We start from the raw sequence: 18,909 nt of genomic DNA on the forward strand, positions 1-18,909 counted from the left end.
AGCCAAAATGTGATGGACAACGTAGGAGTAAGCTTCTGAGAACTTAAGATACATGTCACAAATTCAGGGTAGCATAGCCCATATACCTACTTTTTGCAGAATTTTTTAGGCTCACACTATGAGGTACCTGTTGATGCCAGTCCACACACATTGATTTGTCTATTTTCTCAGGCCATACTGGTTAGAAACAACAAATGAGGGAGTGTGTGTGTGTGTGTTTGGGGTATGAAAGGCAAGCATGCTGACAGCCTCAAGAAGTAAATAGCACATAACCTTTCAGTGAGGGAAGAAGAGACTGGAACACACACACACAGGCACAAGAAATAATGAAGATTTACTTAGCCTAGTAGTGTGTCCATTTACTGCTGAGGCAAAAGAACCCCAGGAACTGCATGTACTTAAAGTACCCTCTGCCCACCAGGTGCCTTTCTTCTACTGAGATGCCTGAATGCTTGGGTTCTTGAAGTGTATCGCTCTTCTCTCATTTTTAAGATCCCTTAGGAGTTTCCTATCACATTGAGGATTAAGACCCCTGCTAGCAGTTCAGCCTCATCTTATTCCCTTTTTATCACCCTCTGTACCCTAATACCTTTGGTTTTATTTCAGTTCCTTAAAAGAGCCAAGCTCCTTTGCAGAATCCAGCACATGCCTGTGTAGCTCCAAGAATGCTTTTCTTCTTTCCTACTTTTTGCAGTGTTAATTCATGCTCTCCCTTCAGTTATCAGCTCAATTGTCTTTTCCTTAGGAGAATCATTAGTGGCTCTGGCCCGTTTGTTATATGAGGCTTTAGAACTGTGTTTACTGTCTTTGTAGCAGTTACCTCCTTGTGTAATTCTGAGCTCATTTGTGTGGTTATTTGATTATGTATCTCCACTTGCCTCTGGGCTCTTTGTTTACATTGGCCCAGAGTATACAAGTGGTATTCAAAATAAATGTGCCAAGGCATATTTAAATGAATGTGAATGCACCTCTTTTCGGTTGTCATCCTGTGCCTCCTCCATCTACAAAGCCATTAATGTTAAAGAGACCAGTATTTCCTATAAACTTTCCTTATTAAAATTCCTGGACAATTTGACAGTCAAGGTGTTAACTCCACATGCCGATCAATAGAACAAAAAACCATCTGGGTGCTCATGCAACCCATTTTCTCTCTGCTTTCACTCTCCGTTCCTCCCCTCTCCCCTATTTTCTCTGTTTTCGTCCTTCTCTAAAGCTTATTTTAAAAACAAAATGTGCATGTGATACAAAAGTGAAATACCATCTCAATATTCACAAGAGAGGGAGAAGGGATGTTGCATTCTTTCTCTGAAATTGTATATAAGCTTGTGTTTATTTTTTAGGAGTTCTCTGGTTTTTATCAGATTCACAAAGGGGTCCATGACTAATCTAATCCCTGACTTTATAGGTGAGAGAATGAAGAATTTTAAAGATTGTTGCAAGTTTATAGAAGTAATTTGGGGGCAGAATCAAGATTAGAACCCAAGAATGTCCTCTAGTTTCTACTATGTTAGAAGCAGTCCTAGAACCACAAGCTCCTGGAGCTGGAAGAGGTTTTGATTCCTCATTTAATGATCACATGTTACATATGAAGAAATAGATACTTAGAGAAATTGAGTGAATAAGCTAAGAAGCAACAGTACAAATTAAAACACAGTACTCATGATTCCTGGATTTTTGCTCATTCTAAATAATGCACATTTACATTATCTTCAGAAGTTGATTCTCCACTCATCTTCAGAAAAAGATGTTCTGTGCTTTTTGCACAGAACAAATTAATGTTTTTATTAATTTGAATGTGATATGTACCATTATGATACCTTTGCCTGTGTGTGTTTGAGAATAAACATTGTTTAACCTGTGTTTTAATAGGGGGTGTGTTTTTTTAGACTACTTCATTCTCTGTTTGCTTTTCAGGTACTTTAAACTCAAGTAAACAAAAAGGAAGATTTTCTCTTTGATACTGGAGACTGCACAACAATGGGGCCACGAAAGAAAAGTGTGAAAACATGTATCATGAATAATGAAATTCCAGAAGAAATGACAGCAGATGAAACAAAGGACTATATGAATCAACTTTCACATGAAGTACTTTGCCATATTTTTAGGTAAGATTGTGTTTGGTTGACTTACCTACCTGGAATGGATAAGAGCAAACCCTGAGGCAGTGCTGTCTAATGTGGTAGCTGCCAGCTACATGCAGCATTTACATTTCAATTAAGTAAAAATTTAAAATTTAGTTCGTCAGTTGCATGGGTACATTTCAAGTGCTTAGTAGCCATATGTGGCTAGTGGACACAGTGTATAGGACAACAGAGTAATATTTCTTTTGTCACAGATAGTTCTGTTGGACAGCCTTTCTCTAGACTGTTAACATTTCTAGACTTCTTGGAATTTTTATTGACTAATAGATTTGTTGACTTTTGTTACTGCATTATAACAGCACTATGTGTGTACACTGCACAATATAAGGCAGTGTTTCTGACTTTTTCTGACTACAACCCTCAGTGAGAAACATACGTGTAAGTGATTGTAACAAAGTTTTCTGAAATAATACCCATCATAACTAAATGCAGTGCATACATTAAAGTTGTTTTATGAGCACAACACAAAAAGACTTCTAAAAAAATTATATTTTTACCCAAACTGCATTATAACAACTTTTTTTTTTTTTTGAAGGAAAACTGTCATTCTAGTTTCCACTGCTCTCTTCTTTCAATTATTGTCCTTATGTCTATAATTCAAATAAACAAATTCTAACATACTTTGTCTCTGAAATTAGAGATCTGAGTTTGAATCCTGGGTTCATTATTTGCTAGCTCAAGACTAATAATAGACATAGTGGCAGTATTATTAGGATTCAGTGAGATAATGCATTAAACACTTAGCACACTGAAAGCATAAATGCTTGGTAAATGTTAATGGTTATTCTGCCTCTTTTCATATTGCTACATGGTCTTCATAATTTTTTTTTTTACTGCTTACTATTCTATAGAATGTATAAATAACATGGTACTTATCATTTCCCTTGTCTGACATCTAGATTGGTTTCAGTTTTTCTGTTTTCTGCAATTGTAGTTGGAATTAACTTCTCTAAGCATCTGGATTTTCCATTATTTTAGGTTGTTTACCTATGAAAAATTTCTTTATTTGAAGTTCTTAAGAATGTTTTGAATTTCTGTAAATGAATATTTGCAGATTATGAACTTTTAAAATAGCAAGAACAGTTATTTTAGGAGATCCTAGGCACTGTATTTTTTTTTCTAATATAAATGTGTATGTCATTATTTCCTGCAGTTTGTTATTGTGTGACACATTGTAGTTTTTGCTAGTTCAGTTCTGTCTGGGATTAGAAGACCAAATTAAAAATGGTAGTTTTTTTTTTTAACAAAACAAAATGATATTAACTTTCATCTGGCAGAAAAAAAGTCTGTCAGAATAGCCAAAAATTTTCAGAAAAAGAGTCTTACAACTACTAGATGTTCAATTACATTCTAAAATGTTTTGGAAAAGAAAGCCAGACAGTTGGGTAAAGGAGACAAACATAGGCTCCATTCAAATACATGTGGAGATCTAGTTTATGACAAGGTTGTATTCACATCAGTGAGGAAAAGCTGGGTGGACTATTCAGCAACGATGTCTCAACCTACAAACCATTTGGTGAAAAAAATAAAAGTGCATTTTTATCTCATGTCTTACAGCTAAATTCAAAGTGGATCAGTGAATTAAACAATAAATCCTTCAGAATTCTTTAAGAAAGCATAGGTAAAATTGCATCTAGGGATAAAGTTGGATAATGCTAGGAAAAAATTGGACCATGTATTATATATGTATATTTTTTTGAGACAGAGTCTCACTCTGGCTGGAGTGCAGGGTATGATCATGGCTCACTGCAACCTTGAACTCCTGGGCGTAAGCTATCCTTTTGCCTTAGGGGCACACACCACTGTGCTTGGCTAATTTTTTTTATTTTTTCATAGAGTCAGGATCTTGATTTGTTGCCTAGATTGGTCTTAACTTCTGGCCTCAAGCAATCCTCCCATTTTGGCCTCCCAAAGTGCTGGAATTACATGCATAAGCCACCACACCTGGCCATTGGACCATAATCTAAACTGAAAATAGATCAGATAACGTTGTGCAGTTCAAACAGAATATTCAAATGGAAGGGGTGGAATCAAGTCAAGATATAATGGTGGTTACAATGAAGAAAACAGAGCATTTCACAGCATGTAGAAAGAACCATGAACTTAGTTCTTGAACTTCATGTATTTATTCTGAAAACAAACTAAATTTTGTTTCATTTTTAGTCTTCCAAAATTTTGATTTGAGGACTCATTGTGGTGGTGTAGTAACTACTTAACATGTCTTCATAAAACAAGAAAAACTATGGCTTTCCTTACAAGAAACCTAATCTTTGCTGTCCCTGCTATGCTCTCTTTTCTAAAGTGTTATATTTGATCTGTCTTCAGAACTCTAGTCCTTTGACTATGTAACTATGAAGAAAAAACATGTTACTTCTTAGGGAAAATATGATGTAAAATAATCTTGATTTTGTGATTATTCATCTGTTTGTATTTAAAGGGAGTATAAATCTAACCTAGGCAAATACGTTGGATAACAATATTTAGGAGAAAAATATTACAGTGGCAAAATTAATTTAGAAAGCAAATTTAATGTTTTTCATTGTTTATAAAATGTGTTGTCATGTTTCTGAAAAATTCTACTTATAATCTAAGTTATAGAGACTAAATTAAGTTATGGCTAGCAGTAATGCTTTATTTTGTATAAGATTTGATTTAAATCATTTTAAAGGGGTAAGAAGAGGGACAAGAAGTAGAAAAAAAATGGATCAGATGAATATTCAACGGGCATATGTGGACTTTTCTTTCAGATAGTGTCAGACAAAGCTGTGTTGCCATTCCTGACCCTTTCGCCCTCTTACCTAGCCATGTGACATTTTGCAGGTTTAATTCTTCTGAGCTAATTTCAGCACTTGTAAAATGGAGTAATAATAGTGTCTACTATGTCAGTGAAGTGCCAACAGATAACACAAAATACACTTGCCTGGAATTTGAAGATAATTTAATGAAGGGACTATTTACAGAGGTGTAGGTGGAGTTTACGGAACAAGTAAGCGATGAAGAATTCATCTACGGGATTAGCAGCAGTAGAAAGGCAGCATTGCCACCTGCAGCCCTCCAGCTGGTGCTTCTCATTGGCTAAAGTTAACAGCCAGAGATGGGTAGGGAACACAGCAGGTCAGAGAGGGGGAGAAAAAGGACTGGGAGAGAGCTGTATGACAAACAGGAACCAGCTAGTTACCGCTTAAGGTTGTTGTGAAACAATGAGTGGAGTGTGACGCAATACAGGTTCAGTAGGTAAAGGTAGCTTTAACTTTTCAAAAAATTTAATTAAGTGTGTGTGGAGGGGTCTTAAGAGAGAAAAATAGACCTTTCAGAATATATAACAGAACAAAAGTCAGGGTTGATTGAAAGTTTCAGGAAAAGATAATAAAGAAGAATGGAAAAGAGGAAGCTGTAATTCAGATGAGGTGTCTTAATACTTATGCAATACTTTTATCAGTGTATGTGACCTAAAAGGTAAAAAAAAAAAAAAAAATCTGGGAAAAGAAATTGTGTACTATATAGCTAGCATACATATTTGTTGGTGGAGAAGATAGTAGAGTTTGCAGGAGCAGGAGGGTGGAGTTGAGAGGGAGCAAAGTGTCCCTACAGGAAGTAGATTCTGTAAAAGATATGCAATAATATTGCCCATGTTCAAAATGAGTAATTCTCTCTGATCTTTCTCAGGTTCCTTTCTCATCACATCTTGAAAAGCACTTATTTTTTTTCTTCTTTTCTTTTTTTTTGGGGGGGGGGGGTTTGTTTTTAGATTTTCTTTGTCCTTGAAAACTCAAAAGAAGAAAGGCAGGTTTTATCAAATGACCTGTGGAGGGAGCTCAATACCTTATTTGGATACTCAAGTATTTGCTGACTTATCTTTTTAGTAAAAAGCTGTATGACCATATATGACCATATATGCATGTTAGCTTTGAATCTCTGTCTGAAGATCTTATTTCATTTGAGTGGTAGGAGATTGGAAGAAGGAAAAAAAAATAACTTATTGGTGAGGGGTGATACTTGCCCACTTGATAAATATGAGTTTCTTTCTCTCACAAAGGTACCTCCCTCTGCAGGATATCATGTGTATGGAATGTCTTTCCCGGAAGCTAAAGGAAGCAGTGACCCTGTATCTGCGAGTTGTGAGAGTTGTAGATCTCTGTGCAGGGCGGTGGTGGGAATACATGCCAAGTGGTAAGTGGATTTAGTCTGTAAAGTACAGTAGTGTCCTACTGGAAAGTAGTAACAATGGTTTCATAAAAAGTTACTTGTTTTCTTGAAAAAGGCAATCTAAGTCACCTCGTAGGGAGGCAAGATTTTGTTTAAATTATTCATGTTGGGTTTTAGGTTTGTAAAATGCGTTTTACCTGAGGCTTTATTGTTTTAATAGTCTGCTCTTTTCATTTCCTGTCCTTAAGTAACTATATCAGCCTGTTCCACACACATATGTGATTGGAGAACATGAGCCTTTGGTTAATGGAGTATATGTATATCACATTAGACCGTGTGTGTCCTTTACTCTCTGATGCAGGTTTTCCGTTGAATGGTAACAGTTTTCATCATAGATTTCCTCTACAACTAAACTGTACCCTTTAATTAAATAAATACTTGCCATTTTTGTAAAATAGACCACAGAACTCCAATTTCTTTAAATGGCCTATAGTAGGTCTTGGAGATTCTCGAATAAGGCACTGACCGAGCTTACAGGTAAAGAACTCAAGAGTTAGCTTCCTAACCACTACAAATTGTTCCCAGTTGAAGAGACCACCTGAAAAGAAAGTTAATGGCTTTAGCTAAGCAAGGCATACTTGAAAGGAAGGAGTTAAAATAAAAGGCAATTAAAAGCTTCTTTTCACTTAATGCCAATCCATTAATTGGTACAATTTAGTTACTCTTGTTTTGCAATTATGAATCTGTCTTGTAAAGTCATCCTTTTTCTATGATGTCCAGATTATGAGACTTTGAAAATGGTATAAGACTGAGAGGGGACCAAAAAATTAAAAAAAAAAAAAGCCTTAATAGAAGTGAAGGGCTGGAGGAGGTAATTGTCTTGTTCTGTTCTATAGAACAGAACAGGTTAGCTCTGGAATACTGGAATTGTGCAGGTGGGTGCTGCATCCTTTCAAGAGAGTCATCAGATCAGTTGCTAACTCTTATCAGTTGGCCATAGTAGTTACCAATATATACTTTTTTTTTTTTTTTTGAGATGGAGTCTTGCTCTGTTGCCCAGGCCAGAGTACAGTGGTGCGATCTTGGCTCACTGCAAGTTCCGCCTTCCAGGTTCATGCCATTCTTCTGCCTCAGCCTCCCAAGTAGCTGGGACTACAGGCACCCACCACCACGTCCTGCTAATTTTTTGTATTTTTAGTAGAGACAGGGTTTCACCGTGTTCACCAGGATGGTCTTGGTCTCCTGACCTTGTGATCCGCCTGTGTCAGCCTTCCAAAGTGCTGGGATTACAGGCGGGAGCCAGCGCACCCGGCCCCAATATATACTTTCTTATAAAGAACATTGCAAAGACCTGAGGCTGGAACTGATTAATAGGTTTGTGGGAGGCAAACCGTGGTTGCTTTCAAATATTTAATAAAAGCCATTCTAAGGGTAAAAGATTCATCTCATCTTGTTTCAGAATGATCCTTTATATCAGGAAAGAAAAAAAATTAGGGCAGTGTGAAAACGATCGTCTTATTCCTTATATTAGTTTTGCTTTTGCAAAGGTTAGGCCAGTGGGAATTCTGAAGATGGGATTAATATAGTATATAAAGGCAGGATGGCAGAACTCCCATGTGATACAGTCTTAGCATTAACATTACTACCACTTACCAATTAGAGAAGAATTTGACTGCATGTTGCTGACTTTTAGGCTGTGATAAATAACCTGTGAGCCCAAGGCTTCCCATCTTTGCAATGAATGTAAAAGAGAGTTGAAGCAAACAGTCTCTAGCCTAAGATCAGATCACACTAACCTTGCTCACTAATGCCACCCTGACCAGTTCTCTGGCGTTTAACCCAGATTCTTTATATAATAGTACTTTATGGTTTATGTATGTGATCTCTTTGGATTCTCACTCCATCTCTGTAAAGAAGGTAGAACTTTCCCCATTTCTCTCGTGGGAGGCAACATATGTGACAAAAGAGGATAAACATTGCAGAGGTTACACTTGGTTTTAGATTCCAGCACTGCCATTTGGAAGCTCTTAAACTCTCTCAACTTCATTTTTTATGCTTGTTAGATAGGGTGATAACCTTTCTGATTTGGTCGTGAGAATAAATGAAAAAACAAAATGATTAACACATTGAATTGTTCAGTAATTAAAAGTTACTATACAAGAAAGTTATAAGAATTGTTATTGTAATTAGAGACCAAGTAATCTCTAGTCTCTTCTTACTCTTCACTTTTGTGATACTGAAGTTAATATGTCTGGACTTTACATGTTAAATGAGATAACTTACAAATAAAACAACTTTCAAAAAAGTATGTAAGACTTAAATATTTGGGGCCTACTTTTTATTCTTGGCAGTTAATATTTTTATTTGTCATTAATAAGCAGACAGTTGGCTTTCTGACCACTTTCATTAAAAATAAAAAAGCCCTTGTAACAGATTAAAATAGCATCCATATGAGACTTGTCTCCCCACTTACTTAACCAACAGCTTCTGCTGTGGAAGTAACCTGCCTCTCTCTGTTCCCATCTTGTTGATTCCTGCTATGGTCTCCTGGATAGATAGCTTCCTATCAGCAGCATCCCCTGAGATTGGATCACTCTGGTTCTCTTAGCTGACTTGCATCTGTCTTTTTCAAAAGAATTAATTGTCTAAAATGGCAGGGGAGTAACAGTTAAACATATGACAGAGTATCAGAGTAATTATTAGAAAATGGATAGAATAATTTGAGATAGGAATAAGGTCAGAACTGTGAGCTTCCTAAGGATGAGGATCATATCTTATTTATATTTTTAGTTGTGTTCTGCAGAGCCCTGAAGGATTTACAGACAAGAGAGTACCCGTGGGGGAGGAGAAGGGTGGTGGTGATCAGGTGGGTGGTCCCTCTCCATCCACCAAATAGGTCCAAGTTATCTGGGTTAAAAGGGTGTTCTTTGTTGAAGATTTCTGTGCCTTAAAAGGAACAAAAACCAAACGGTCAATAATAAAAGCCTCCTCCATAAAGTATTAACTCAGATTAAGTGGAGTTTCTGACACATTTCCTCTGTTACTAAAGAAGTATATTTTCTGTTATGTTTATTCAGCTTTAGTGTTAGCCTTACGGAAATTTGAAAAGGAAGTCTTTTCTAACTTTTGGTAAAAATCAGAAGTGCCTAGTAAGTGTTAATGAACAGAAAGACGAACCTGGCTCTAAATACTTCTGAACTTCTCAGGCTTTACAGATTCCAGTTTTCTAACACTATTAAAGAAGATGCCAGATGTTGAACAGCTATATGGCCTTCACCCTCGATACCTTGAGAGGCGAAGAGTAAGGGGCCATGAGGCTTTTAGCATTCCAGGAGTCCTAGAAGCTTTGCAGGCATGCCCAAACTTAGTGGTGAGTGCACCTGGCTGGACATTTTGGCATCAACTGTTGATGAAATAATAGCCCAAAGAATGATAGACTTGTTTACTCACATGCAAATCATCTGTTACAAACTTTTAAGTTCCATTGTGTACTTAGCATCTTGTGGTACAGAAATAAAAGCTTTGGATGCTAAATTAAAATCCTTTCTTATGCTTGCTTTGGCATTATTTTCTAGGGTGTGGAAACTTCTCATTTGGAATTGGTAGAATCCATTTGGACATATATGCCCCATGTTCATATTTTGGGGAAATTCCGTAATCGTAATGGAGCCTTTCCAATTCCTCCTGAAAATAAACTGAAAATTCCTATAGGAGCCAAAATTCAAACTTTACATTTAGTTGGTGAGTACATGTTTCTTGGGTCAGTTGTAACTCCCTGAAATGCCATATAACCTGAATATTCACTGAAAAAGAATAATGAGAATTTTAGAGATGGCTTTGTTGATTGATGACTTCAAAATAAATGTTTTCAAGACCTGTATAAAAATTCAGATTTCCCATTAAAGATCCACTGGGGTGAGGGAAATACTGTTTCACCAAGTGTATATTCTCTATCTGAATATTCTTTGAAATTATATACCAATAGCTTCAACTTAAGTAAAATGGGTAAATATTTTCTCAAATTTGTCACTTTTGGCTTACGCTACTGAAAGGAATTCGGGGGTCCCTGTTAATATAGTCTGTTCTTTAATATTTGTTTACTACTTTATTCTGTATATATATACACACACACAGAGAGAGAGAGAGAGTATATATGTTTTCAGCATTATTCTAGATATTGGGGATGGTCCAAAGAATTGGAAATTTCTGAAACTCAGGTGGTAAAGGGAGGGCATCGGGAATGATAAGGAGTTGGTCTTAAATAAGACTTAAGATACACAATTATGGGAGAAAAGTAAAGATTTCTAGCAACCCTTCATTTATAAGATCAGGGAGTGGTGTCTAGTTTGAAATTGGATTTTTAGATATAAGGATTCTGTAATATCTGAAACTTATAAGCTCCTTAAGGTCAAAGACTTATTTTCATATCTTTATATTTTCTATAATGCCTGTCACAGTTCATTGCAAATATAAGTACAGGTTAAGTTTTATTAAAATGCATTAATTTATGGGAATCATTTAACAGTTTAACACTGTATTATGGTGATGCAGAGGTGTGGTAAATTAATAATAATGAACATTACCAAGAGAATGGGCAATTATGTCCTTTGTTTATAGAGTTTGGGACAGAAAGTGGATTGGGCCTAGGATATACTGTCTTCTCTGCATCTGTCTCACTCTTGCCACCTTGGGTTTCCTAATCAGTACAATCATTACTACCATCTTGATAGTATTAAAATAGATGCTGAACTTACCTTTGTGACTTCTGCATCGTACATCTCAATCCGTACCTCACTTCTGCTTTTTGTCCTTTTGTCTCATCCTTAATTTTACTTCCCATTTGTTGCTGTACTATGTGTGTGTGTAGTTCAAGCTAAATTGAGTTAAATAGCAGAGTGATGCTATTTTGAGAGGAACAAGTTAAGGGGTAATCCTTGTAGGTTACAATAAGAACATTTGGCAGAATTTAGCCTTTAAAGAACTGACCATTCAAGCACTCCAATTTTGCATTCTCTAGTTATTCTTGCTAGCAGAGCTTCTATTTTCCAAATTTAAAAATTGCATTAAATAGTTTTGCCAACTACTGTTTGTTAAATGCCATCATCCTGGATCCTTGGATTTCTTTAATAAATTTGTGTCCCTTCCTTGGCTTTTATCTTCTTTCGTCCATATTTCCTGTATTTTTTCCCCTCATGCTACACCTCCCTTCTTCTGGTCGTGGTCCTCTGTAGGTATGATTTCTAGTATTAAGCCACTCATGGATCCCATGCATCAAATTACCTTTACCAATCTGAAATTCTAAAATAAATGACTGGCAGGTTTCTGCTTTTCTCAGAGCCATGCTGGCTGGCTTCTACCACATATTTACAAAGTCTTAAGATTCATATATTTGTAGAAAACAGCTTTTAAAGCTCTGTGTCTGGCTATCTTCCAAATATCTATTTGCATATTTAAACCCACCTCGCTGACTTTGCACTGAGAAATTTAGTTTTCCTACTGGGGGGCAGTGGACATTAGTAGTCAAATAGTAAATTTGTGTGTTCCATCTCCATCGTTGTAGTTTTGCTTTCGATAATCCATTTTCACTTTACCTCTTCTGGGAAAATGTATCCTAGGAGAGTTGTAAGATTATGAGAAAGACTTACGTGTTAATCTAAGATATAGAAATACTTTTTAAACTCTATCTTCCCATTGGCCTTTTCTAAAAAAATTAAGTCAGTTTATAGTTCTTTATAAACCTGTTTTAAATAAGGCAAACTTAATAGATTTTGTGTAATTTGTTCTGATAAAAATCCTTGACCAGTTAAACTGTTAATATGAAAAATAGACTCTTGAACTTATAAGCAAAATGTAGTATAGTTTTGTGATTTTTCTTGTTTGTTCTTTTTTATATTTGTGTTTTAGGGGTGAATGTTCCTGAAATTCCTTGTATCCCAATGCTAAGGCACCTTTATATGAAGTGGGTAAGACTTACTAAACCACAGCCATTTAAAGACTTCCTTTGTATCAGCTTAAGAACTTTCGTCATGAGGAACTGTGCAGGTAATGGTACACAATTATGGTGGAATTAAACATAAGCTATTCTAAAAATATCCTGAAGCAAACTTTAGCTACATTTGTAAATACAATTATATTATGCTATTACTATTTATGTCTTATAACTTACTCATCTTGTGAAGATAAATGTACTTTTTGTTTTAAAGACATTAGAAACATGATTTGCGTTTGACCTCAGCAAAAACAAAAACAACTCAGAATATCTGTATTTTTTACAGGCACTTTTTACTTTTCATAGGATTGTTTTATTAAATTTCAGTATTCTTTGTTTCTGGTCTCTGGTCTCTGAATCATTCTGCATGTAAATAGTTGGCTTCCTTAATCTACCTTAAACATAGCTTTTATGGTATTATCCTTCTAAACAGAAATCTTTAGTGTCCCTGTTGCCCTAGAGTAAGCTTGTTCAGCCCACGGTCCGCTGGCCACAGCCCACATGATGCCCAATTCAAATTCTTAAACTTTCTTAAAACATTATGAGATTTACACACGGTCTTTCCCCTCCCCACCCCCCACTTCTTTCCAGCTCATCAGCTATCTTTAATGTTAGTGTATTTTATGTGTGGCCCAAGACAATTTTTCCTCTTCCACTGTGGCCCAGTGATGTCAAAATATTGGACACCCCTGCACTTAGAGCATTAAGGGGGAACTACTCTGCTTAAGGTCAAAATAACCAGGACCCCTCTTGATAGCCTTATTCTGACACCTTTCCAAGATATACCTTCTTTTATCATCACATTTGACTATTCATTGTTCCCTGGACAACCATACAGCTTTCCACCTCAATGTCTTTTCTTATGCTGGATTATTGTTGCCTTATCCTGAGATGTGCACTTTCTTCCTCTTTTTTTGTATGCATTCTTCAGGTTCTGCCTTTTCCAACTTACTTTTCTCCTCTTTCTTTTTCTTTTTCATGGAGTATGGCAGATCTTATTTTTATACTTGATGCAGTCTGCCTTCTTATCCTTCTATAATTGTTTATGTTAGTTCTAGCTCCATGTCAACTGCACGTTTTTTGATGGACAGGACCATATCTTTTGTGATCTTCTGTAGTATCTAATGCAACACTGGTCATAGAGATGGTTAAATGATTGAGCTGTTTACTTGATTGAAGGATCAAATTTTTATCTTGACTTTTTCCCATTAGTTAGTTTGGGTTCAAAACTATTGAGCCTTTAGAGAATTTACAGAATACTACATCTCTCTCCAGTGTTACTGAAAAACCTTTATGCTGAGTAAATGTATGGTTAATAGGCTAACACTTCCATTTGTAACAAGAACTAGATTGCAGAGATATAGAGTTTATACGTTATACATGCCTTTCACTGATTTGAAATTCATTTTAAGGCACTTTACATTGTTCTATCAAAGATTTTTTTTTTTTCTAGGACCCACAAATTCCTTGAAATATGTCCCTTTAGTAACAGGCTTAGCCTCTGCCCGAAACTTGGAACACTTAGAAATGGTTCGAGTTCCTTTCCTTGGAGGTCTTATCCAACATGTTGTTGAAGACAGTTGGAGATCAGGTATTCATTTTCTTTTGTTACTATTTTTTAAAAGTCAACTTTAAAAAATCATTAAGCTTTTATTTAACTTCCCTGGCAAGTCTTTTAAAAAGAAAATGCTTGTCAGTAATTGTGCTTTCTCTGGTGTATTTGATGGACAATAAGTAACCATGAGCATAGCTAGTGTTCATTTTCTTTTGGTGCACATTAAACTTTCTTAAAATAGACAGTAGAGTGATAAGACGTGTTTTCTGGCTTGTTTTGACTTTTGCATAGCTAATAATACGTCCTCTTATATTTGGAATCTTTCTTAGAAATGTTAACAGGGATTTCTAGCATTCTTTGGTGATGTTTTACAACTTGTACAGGCTAGGCTTCCAAAAAAAATTTAGGCATTAGTAATGTTAATATTTATCATATAATAATAGATAAATAATACATAACAGAATATGCTCTATGTTAATCATCTCATTGCAGAAAAAAAAATTGTGGTTTAGCAAAATGGATGATTAATAGTTGGAAACCAAAAATCTAACTTTGGCTCTCTAAAATAAAATGGAAAGTCATCAAGTACTATTGTTAACAAACAGCATTATAGTTAATACTGTTGAAATCTAAGAAAAGTAAACACTACATTTCTAGACATTTTGTCAGTCAAGTGTGGTGTAAGTGTACTGTATTACATTTAGCCAGTGGGATGAAACAACCCCTAAGACCAGCAGTATTTTGATTGATGGCGATAGTTAACAAGATAAAAGTCAAAAACGAAAAGAAGGTCTCTCTCCATTCACTAGAGAGAAGACCTGTAGAGAGGTGCTGAAAGCTGAGTTTGTATAAAGGTCCTGAAAGAAAAACAGAGACTTTTCTTCTCTAATCGATTTTTAAGGGCGACCCAGCGTTATATTTTATTCAAGAAGTCAGCATACCTCACACAAAAATTAATTCTAGATGGATCATAGATTCAAATGAGAACAATTTTTAAAAAGAAATTTTAAAAAATAGCTTAGAAGAATGTCTTGTTGACCTTGAGTACACAAAGTCTTCTTAAACAGGACACCAAAAAGCATTTACCATAAAGAAAAGATTGATAAACTATACCAAATTAAAATTAAGATTTTTTTTTTTTTTTTTTTTTTTTTTTTGGTCCATCAAAAGGCATGATTGAGAGAGTGAAAAACCAGCCGGGTGTGGTGGCTCACGCCTGTAATCCCAGCACTTTGGGAGGCCGAGGCGGGAGGATCACGAGGTCAGCAGATGGAAACCATCCTGGCTATCATGGTGAAACCCCGTCTCCACTAAAAAGTACAAAATATTAGCCAGGCGTGGTGGCGGGCGCCTGTAGTCCCAGCTACTCTGGAGGCTGAGGCAGGAGAATGGCATGAACCCAGGAGGTGGAGCTTGCAGTGAGCCAAGATCGCACCACTGCACTCCAGCCTGGGCGAGAGAGCGAGACTCAGTCTCAAAAAAAAAAAAGAGTGAAAAACCAAGCTACAGAAAGGGAGAAGCTGTTTGCAATACAGACACCGGGTTTTGGGAAGATATAAAGGACTCCTGGAATGAATAAGAAAAAGGCAGGCAACTCAATAGAAAAAAATGGGAAAATACTTGAATAGAAAAGTTTCCACACAAGAATCCAGTAAACATGAAAAAACGATAAAGTTTACTAATCATTAGGGAAGTGCAAATTGAAAGTACAGTGTGATATTCAAGCACTAAAATGACTATGCCTACTTATGACTAATATGAAAAAGATAAAAACGGTAATGTTGGCTAGGATGTGGAGCAACAGAACCTTTCATACGCTGGTGGTCAGAATATAAATTCATACAACCACTTTGAAACACTGTTTGGTAGTATCTACTAAAGTTGGTCATACACATAGCAACAGTTGCATTCCTGGCTTTCAACCCAACAGAAGTGTTTACATTTGTTCACCAAAAGACATTTTTAAGATTGTTCACAGAAGCACTGTTTCTAATCATCCCAAAATGGAAAGATGCCTGTCGTCAAGAGAATGGATAATTAAATTGTGGCATATTCATGTAGCAAAATACTGTACAGCAATAAGAATGAACAGACTACAGCTACACAGCGATATGGATGAATCTCATAAGCAGAATGTTTAGTAAAAGAAGCCAGACGCAAAAGTATACATACTTTGTGACTTTATTTATACAAATTTAAAACGGATAAGTCAGTCATTTCTTTAAGCTGTACATTAGTAATTTATGTTCTTTTTTGTAGGTAAATACAAGTTTCAGAAACATTAAAAAAATCAGTTAAAGTGGTTCTGGTCTTGTTCCGTATGATATTTGGAGGTTCAAAATTTGGCCAGAAATGGCAGGGTTTCTTTTTTTACAATTATCTCATCAGCTTCTGACTTTCTAAAAATCCTTACTTAACAGTCTGAATCTTTTAGAGTAGTTTTCAGATGCCATCAGAGTGTCTTGTCAAAATGAGGGTCTGCTTTCATCTCCTTTTAGGTGACTAGTAGTTATAATTCATCTTAAGATATTAATTTCAATGTAAAAACAAAGCTGAGATTTACTTTTAAACCAATAATTATCATCTAAGGTAATACTTTATAATGTATAGTTTATAAGTACTTCACTAAAAATACTGTGGTCAAAAGAAACACTTGTTTTTGTTCCTTGTCTTCAGGTGGTTTTAGAAATTTGCACACTATTGTTCTGGGAGCTTGCAAAAATGCTCTTGAAGTAGATCTTGGTTACCTCATCATTACTGCTGCCCGTAGGTATGTTTCCTCTTTGTATTGTGTCTTTCACTTTAGAAGTAATTGTGTCTTTCCCTGTTTTACAAAAAATTGTGGAACGTGTGTGTACATATGTGTGTACTTTTGATCAAGCCTTGTTCAAATTTAAAATACAAAGAAGTTTAAATAATAGATGAGTATAACATCATGGTAGTCTTAATGTTATATACTGGTAACCAGTTGAGCTGCATACTAGCAAACTCCAGAGTGGCATGGTCTCATATCAGAGAAAAGCAGTGGAATTTCTGGAAACGGCTAAGAGTCCAACAGAAGTTAGCATTGAAGCTCTGTTGTCTGTAGCCCTCTCAGGACCATTGTCTCAATCTCTGGATGATTTTCTGAATTGTTCTAGTTACTTGGTGATAATATTTGCTATTCAGAAATCAGTGTTTTAAATCAGCTTTTCCAAAGTCTGACCTTATAACACATCTATAATTTTTAACCAAGTGGTTGTATCACTATACCACATTTACTATTTCTTACATATCAATGTTCTACCTCCACTTTTATTTTATAGTATTTTCTTTAAATTAACCATTTTTTAAATTTATTCAAAAACACAGCTTTTTCCATCAAGAGATTATTGATTAGGATTGTAAACAAAATAAAAGTGTTTCTTTCTTTTTTTTTTTTTTCCCGGAAATCCTAGCCATGTTTTTACAGAATCATTGTGAAAAATGAACTCTCAAGGAAGAAAAATAAACCACTCTTTCATCTTTCATATCAATCCGAAAATAATTCAGTGTCTTTCTAAATAATGAACACAACTTAAACTTACCCTTCTTAAGAATTAAGATAATTCTGCAGTTACATAATACACACCTCATAATGACTACAAGCATTAGGAAACCTCGGCTTTGACAAATCTGAGCCTAGTCCCTCAGAATAATACCTCAGGGTCTAAAATAAAAGTGTTTCTAAGTTTAAGTAGGTATTGTTACCTACTACAGAACTATACTCTTGGTTAAAATGCAACATTAATAGCTAGCCTAAGCAAAATGTCAAATACCAGCACCAGGTGCAGATTCTCACATTGACTTTTCAGGTTTAGTAAAGCACTTGGTATAAGATTCTTACCTGTAATTAATTGTTATTTAATGTATAGCTTCAGTGTACTGCCTAAGATTTCCTTACACTTTGCAGATACTCCTTTGAAGAAAATATGTTTTTGTTTTTGTGTTTTTTCAATGGAGGAGGTGGGAGAGAAGTTGTTGACATCTGTGACACTTCACTAAAGTCATAAACTTCTTTCAGAGTCTTCCTGATATGGTTTGGCTCTGTTTCCCCTCAGATCTCATCTTGCAGCTCCCATAATTCCCTTGTGTTGTGGGAGGGACCCAGCGGGAGATGACTGAGTCATGGGGGTAGTCCTTCCCATGCAGTCCTCGTGATAGTGAATAAGTCTCACTAGATCCAATGGTTTTGAAAACGGGAGCGTCCCTGCACAGCCTCTCTTTTGTTGCCTGCTGCCATGATGTAAGATGTGACTTGCTCCTTTTTGCCTTCAACCATGTTTGTGAGGCCTCCCCAGCCACGTGGAACTGTGAGTCCATTAAAACCTCTTTTTCTTCCCAGTCTCTGGTATGTCTTTGTCAGGAGCATAGAAACAGACTAATACACTTATATTAGGAGGAATCTTTGGTTCTGGTGGTTTTTGTTTTACTCTGATATGTTCTCTCTCTTTATTCACAGGTTACATGAAGTTCGGATCCAGCCTTCCCTAACCAAAGATGGTGTCTTTTCTGCCCTAAAGATGGCAGAGTTGGAGTTCCCCCAGTTTGAAACCCTTCATCTAGGATATGTAGATGAGTTTTTGCTACAGAGTAAGATTTATCTCATTTTAATTCCTAGAATTACTGTAGGAAATTTACTTGACAAACTGAAATCTGAATTGGGGTTGTGCCTTGTCTTTTTGAACATAAGACAACTTAAAATCTTAGGTGCTCTCACGTCTTGAAAAATAAACTTTTAAATTAGAAATGTCAGTGATTTTTTTTCCATATTGCCTCTGATTTTAGCATACTATAGAAAATATAGTTACTAACAATACACCAGAAAAAGAACCTTATCTACATTTGATATTGTCTCCACTTTACTGCCCACGTTTCTTTCCCATTCTGCTTCATTTTTTTCACAGAATGTCATCCTTGGTTCCATTGTTGAATTTGATCTGCCACACTTCTTGAAGCTTTTGATGGTCCTCTCAGATGAGGTCCCATTCCCTGCCCATGCTCTTCATTTCCATAATAAGCCCGCTGGGGGTTCTGGATTTTCCAGATAGTGTGAGCAC

General features: G+C 35.9%; 1 protein-coding gene across 4 annotated transcripts in view; it reads left to right on the forward strand.

Annotated features, from left to right (window-relative positions):
- The window catches only part of FBXO38 (F-box protein 38), a 58,711-nt gene that overhangs the window by 9,033 nt on the left and 30,769 nt on the right, over window positions 1–18,909 (forward strand). For all 4 annotated transcript variants that reach the window (XM_015141202.3, XM_015141205.3, XM_001104379.4 and 1 more), the window contains exons 2-9: window positions 1,915–2,105; window positions 6,178–6,311; window positions 9,494–9,657; window positions 9,863–10,028; window positions 12,192–12,329; window positions 13,730–13,867; window positions 16,508–16,601; window positions 18,312–18,442. In XM_015141202.3, the coding sequence (XP_014996688.1) occupies window positions 1,978–2,105; window positions 6,178–6,311; window positions 9,494–9,657; window positions 9,863–10,028; window positions 12,192–12,329; window positions 13,730–13,867; window positions 16,508–16,601; window positions 18,312–18,442 (1,093 nt within the window). In that variant the 5' untranslated portion in view covers window positions 1,915–1,977. The remainder of the gene's footprint in view (window positions 1–1,914; window positions 2,106–6,177; window positions 6,312–9,493; window positions 9,658–9,862; window positions 10,029–12,191; window positions 12,330–13,729; window positions 13,868–16,507; window positions 16,602–18,311; window positions 18,443–18,909) is intronic.

Source organism: Macaca mulatta, chromosome 6, assembly GCF_049350105.2.
Source record: "Macaca mulatta isolate MMU2019108-1 chromosome 6, T2T-MMU8v2.0, whole genome shotgun sequence".
In the NCBI taxonomy this organism is placed as follows: Eukaryota; Metazoa; Chordata; class Mammalia; order Primates; family Cercopithecidae; genus Macaca; species Macaca mulatta.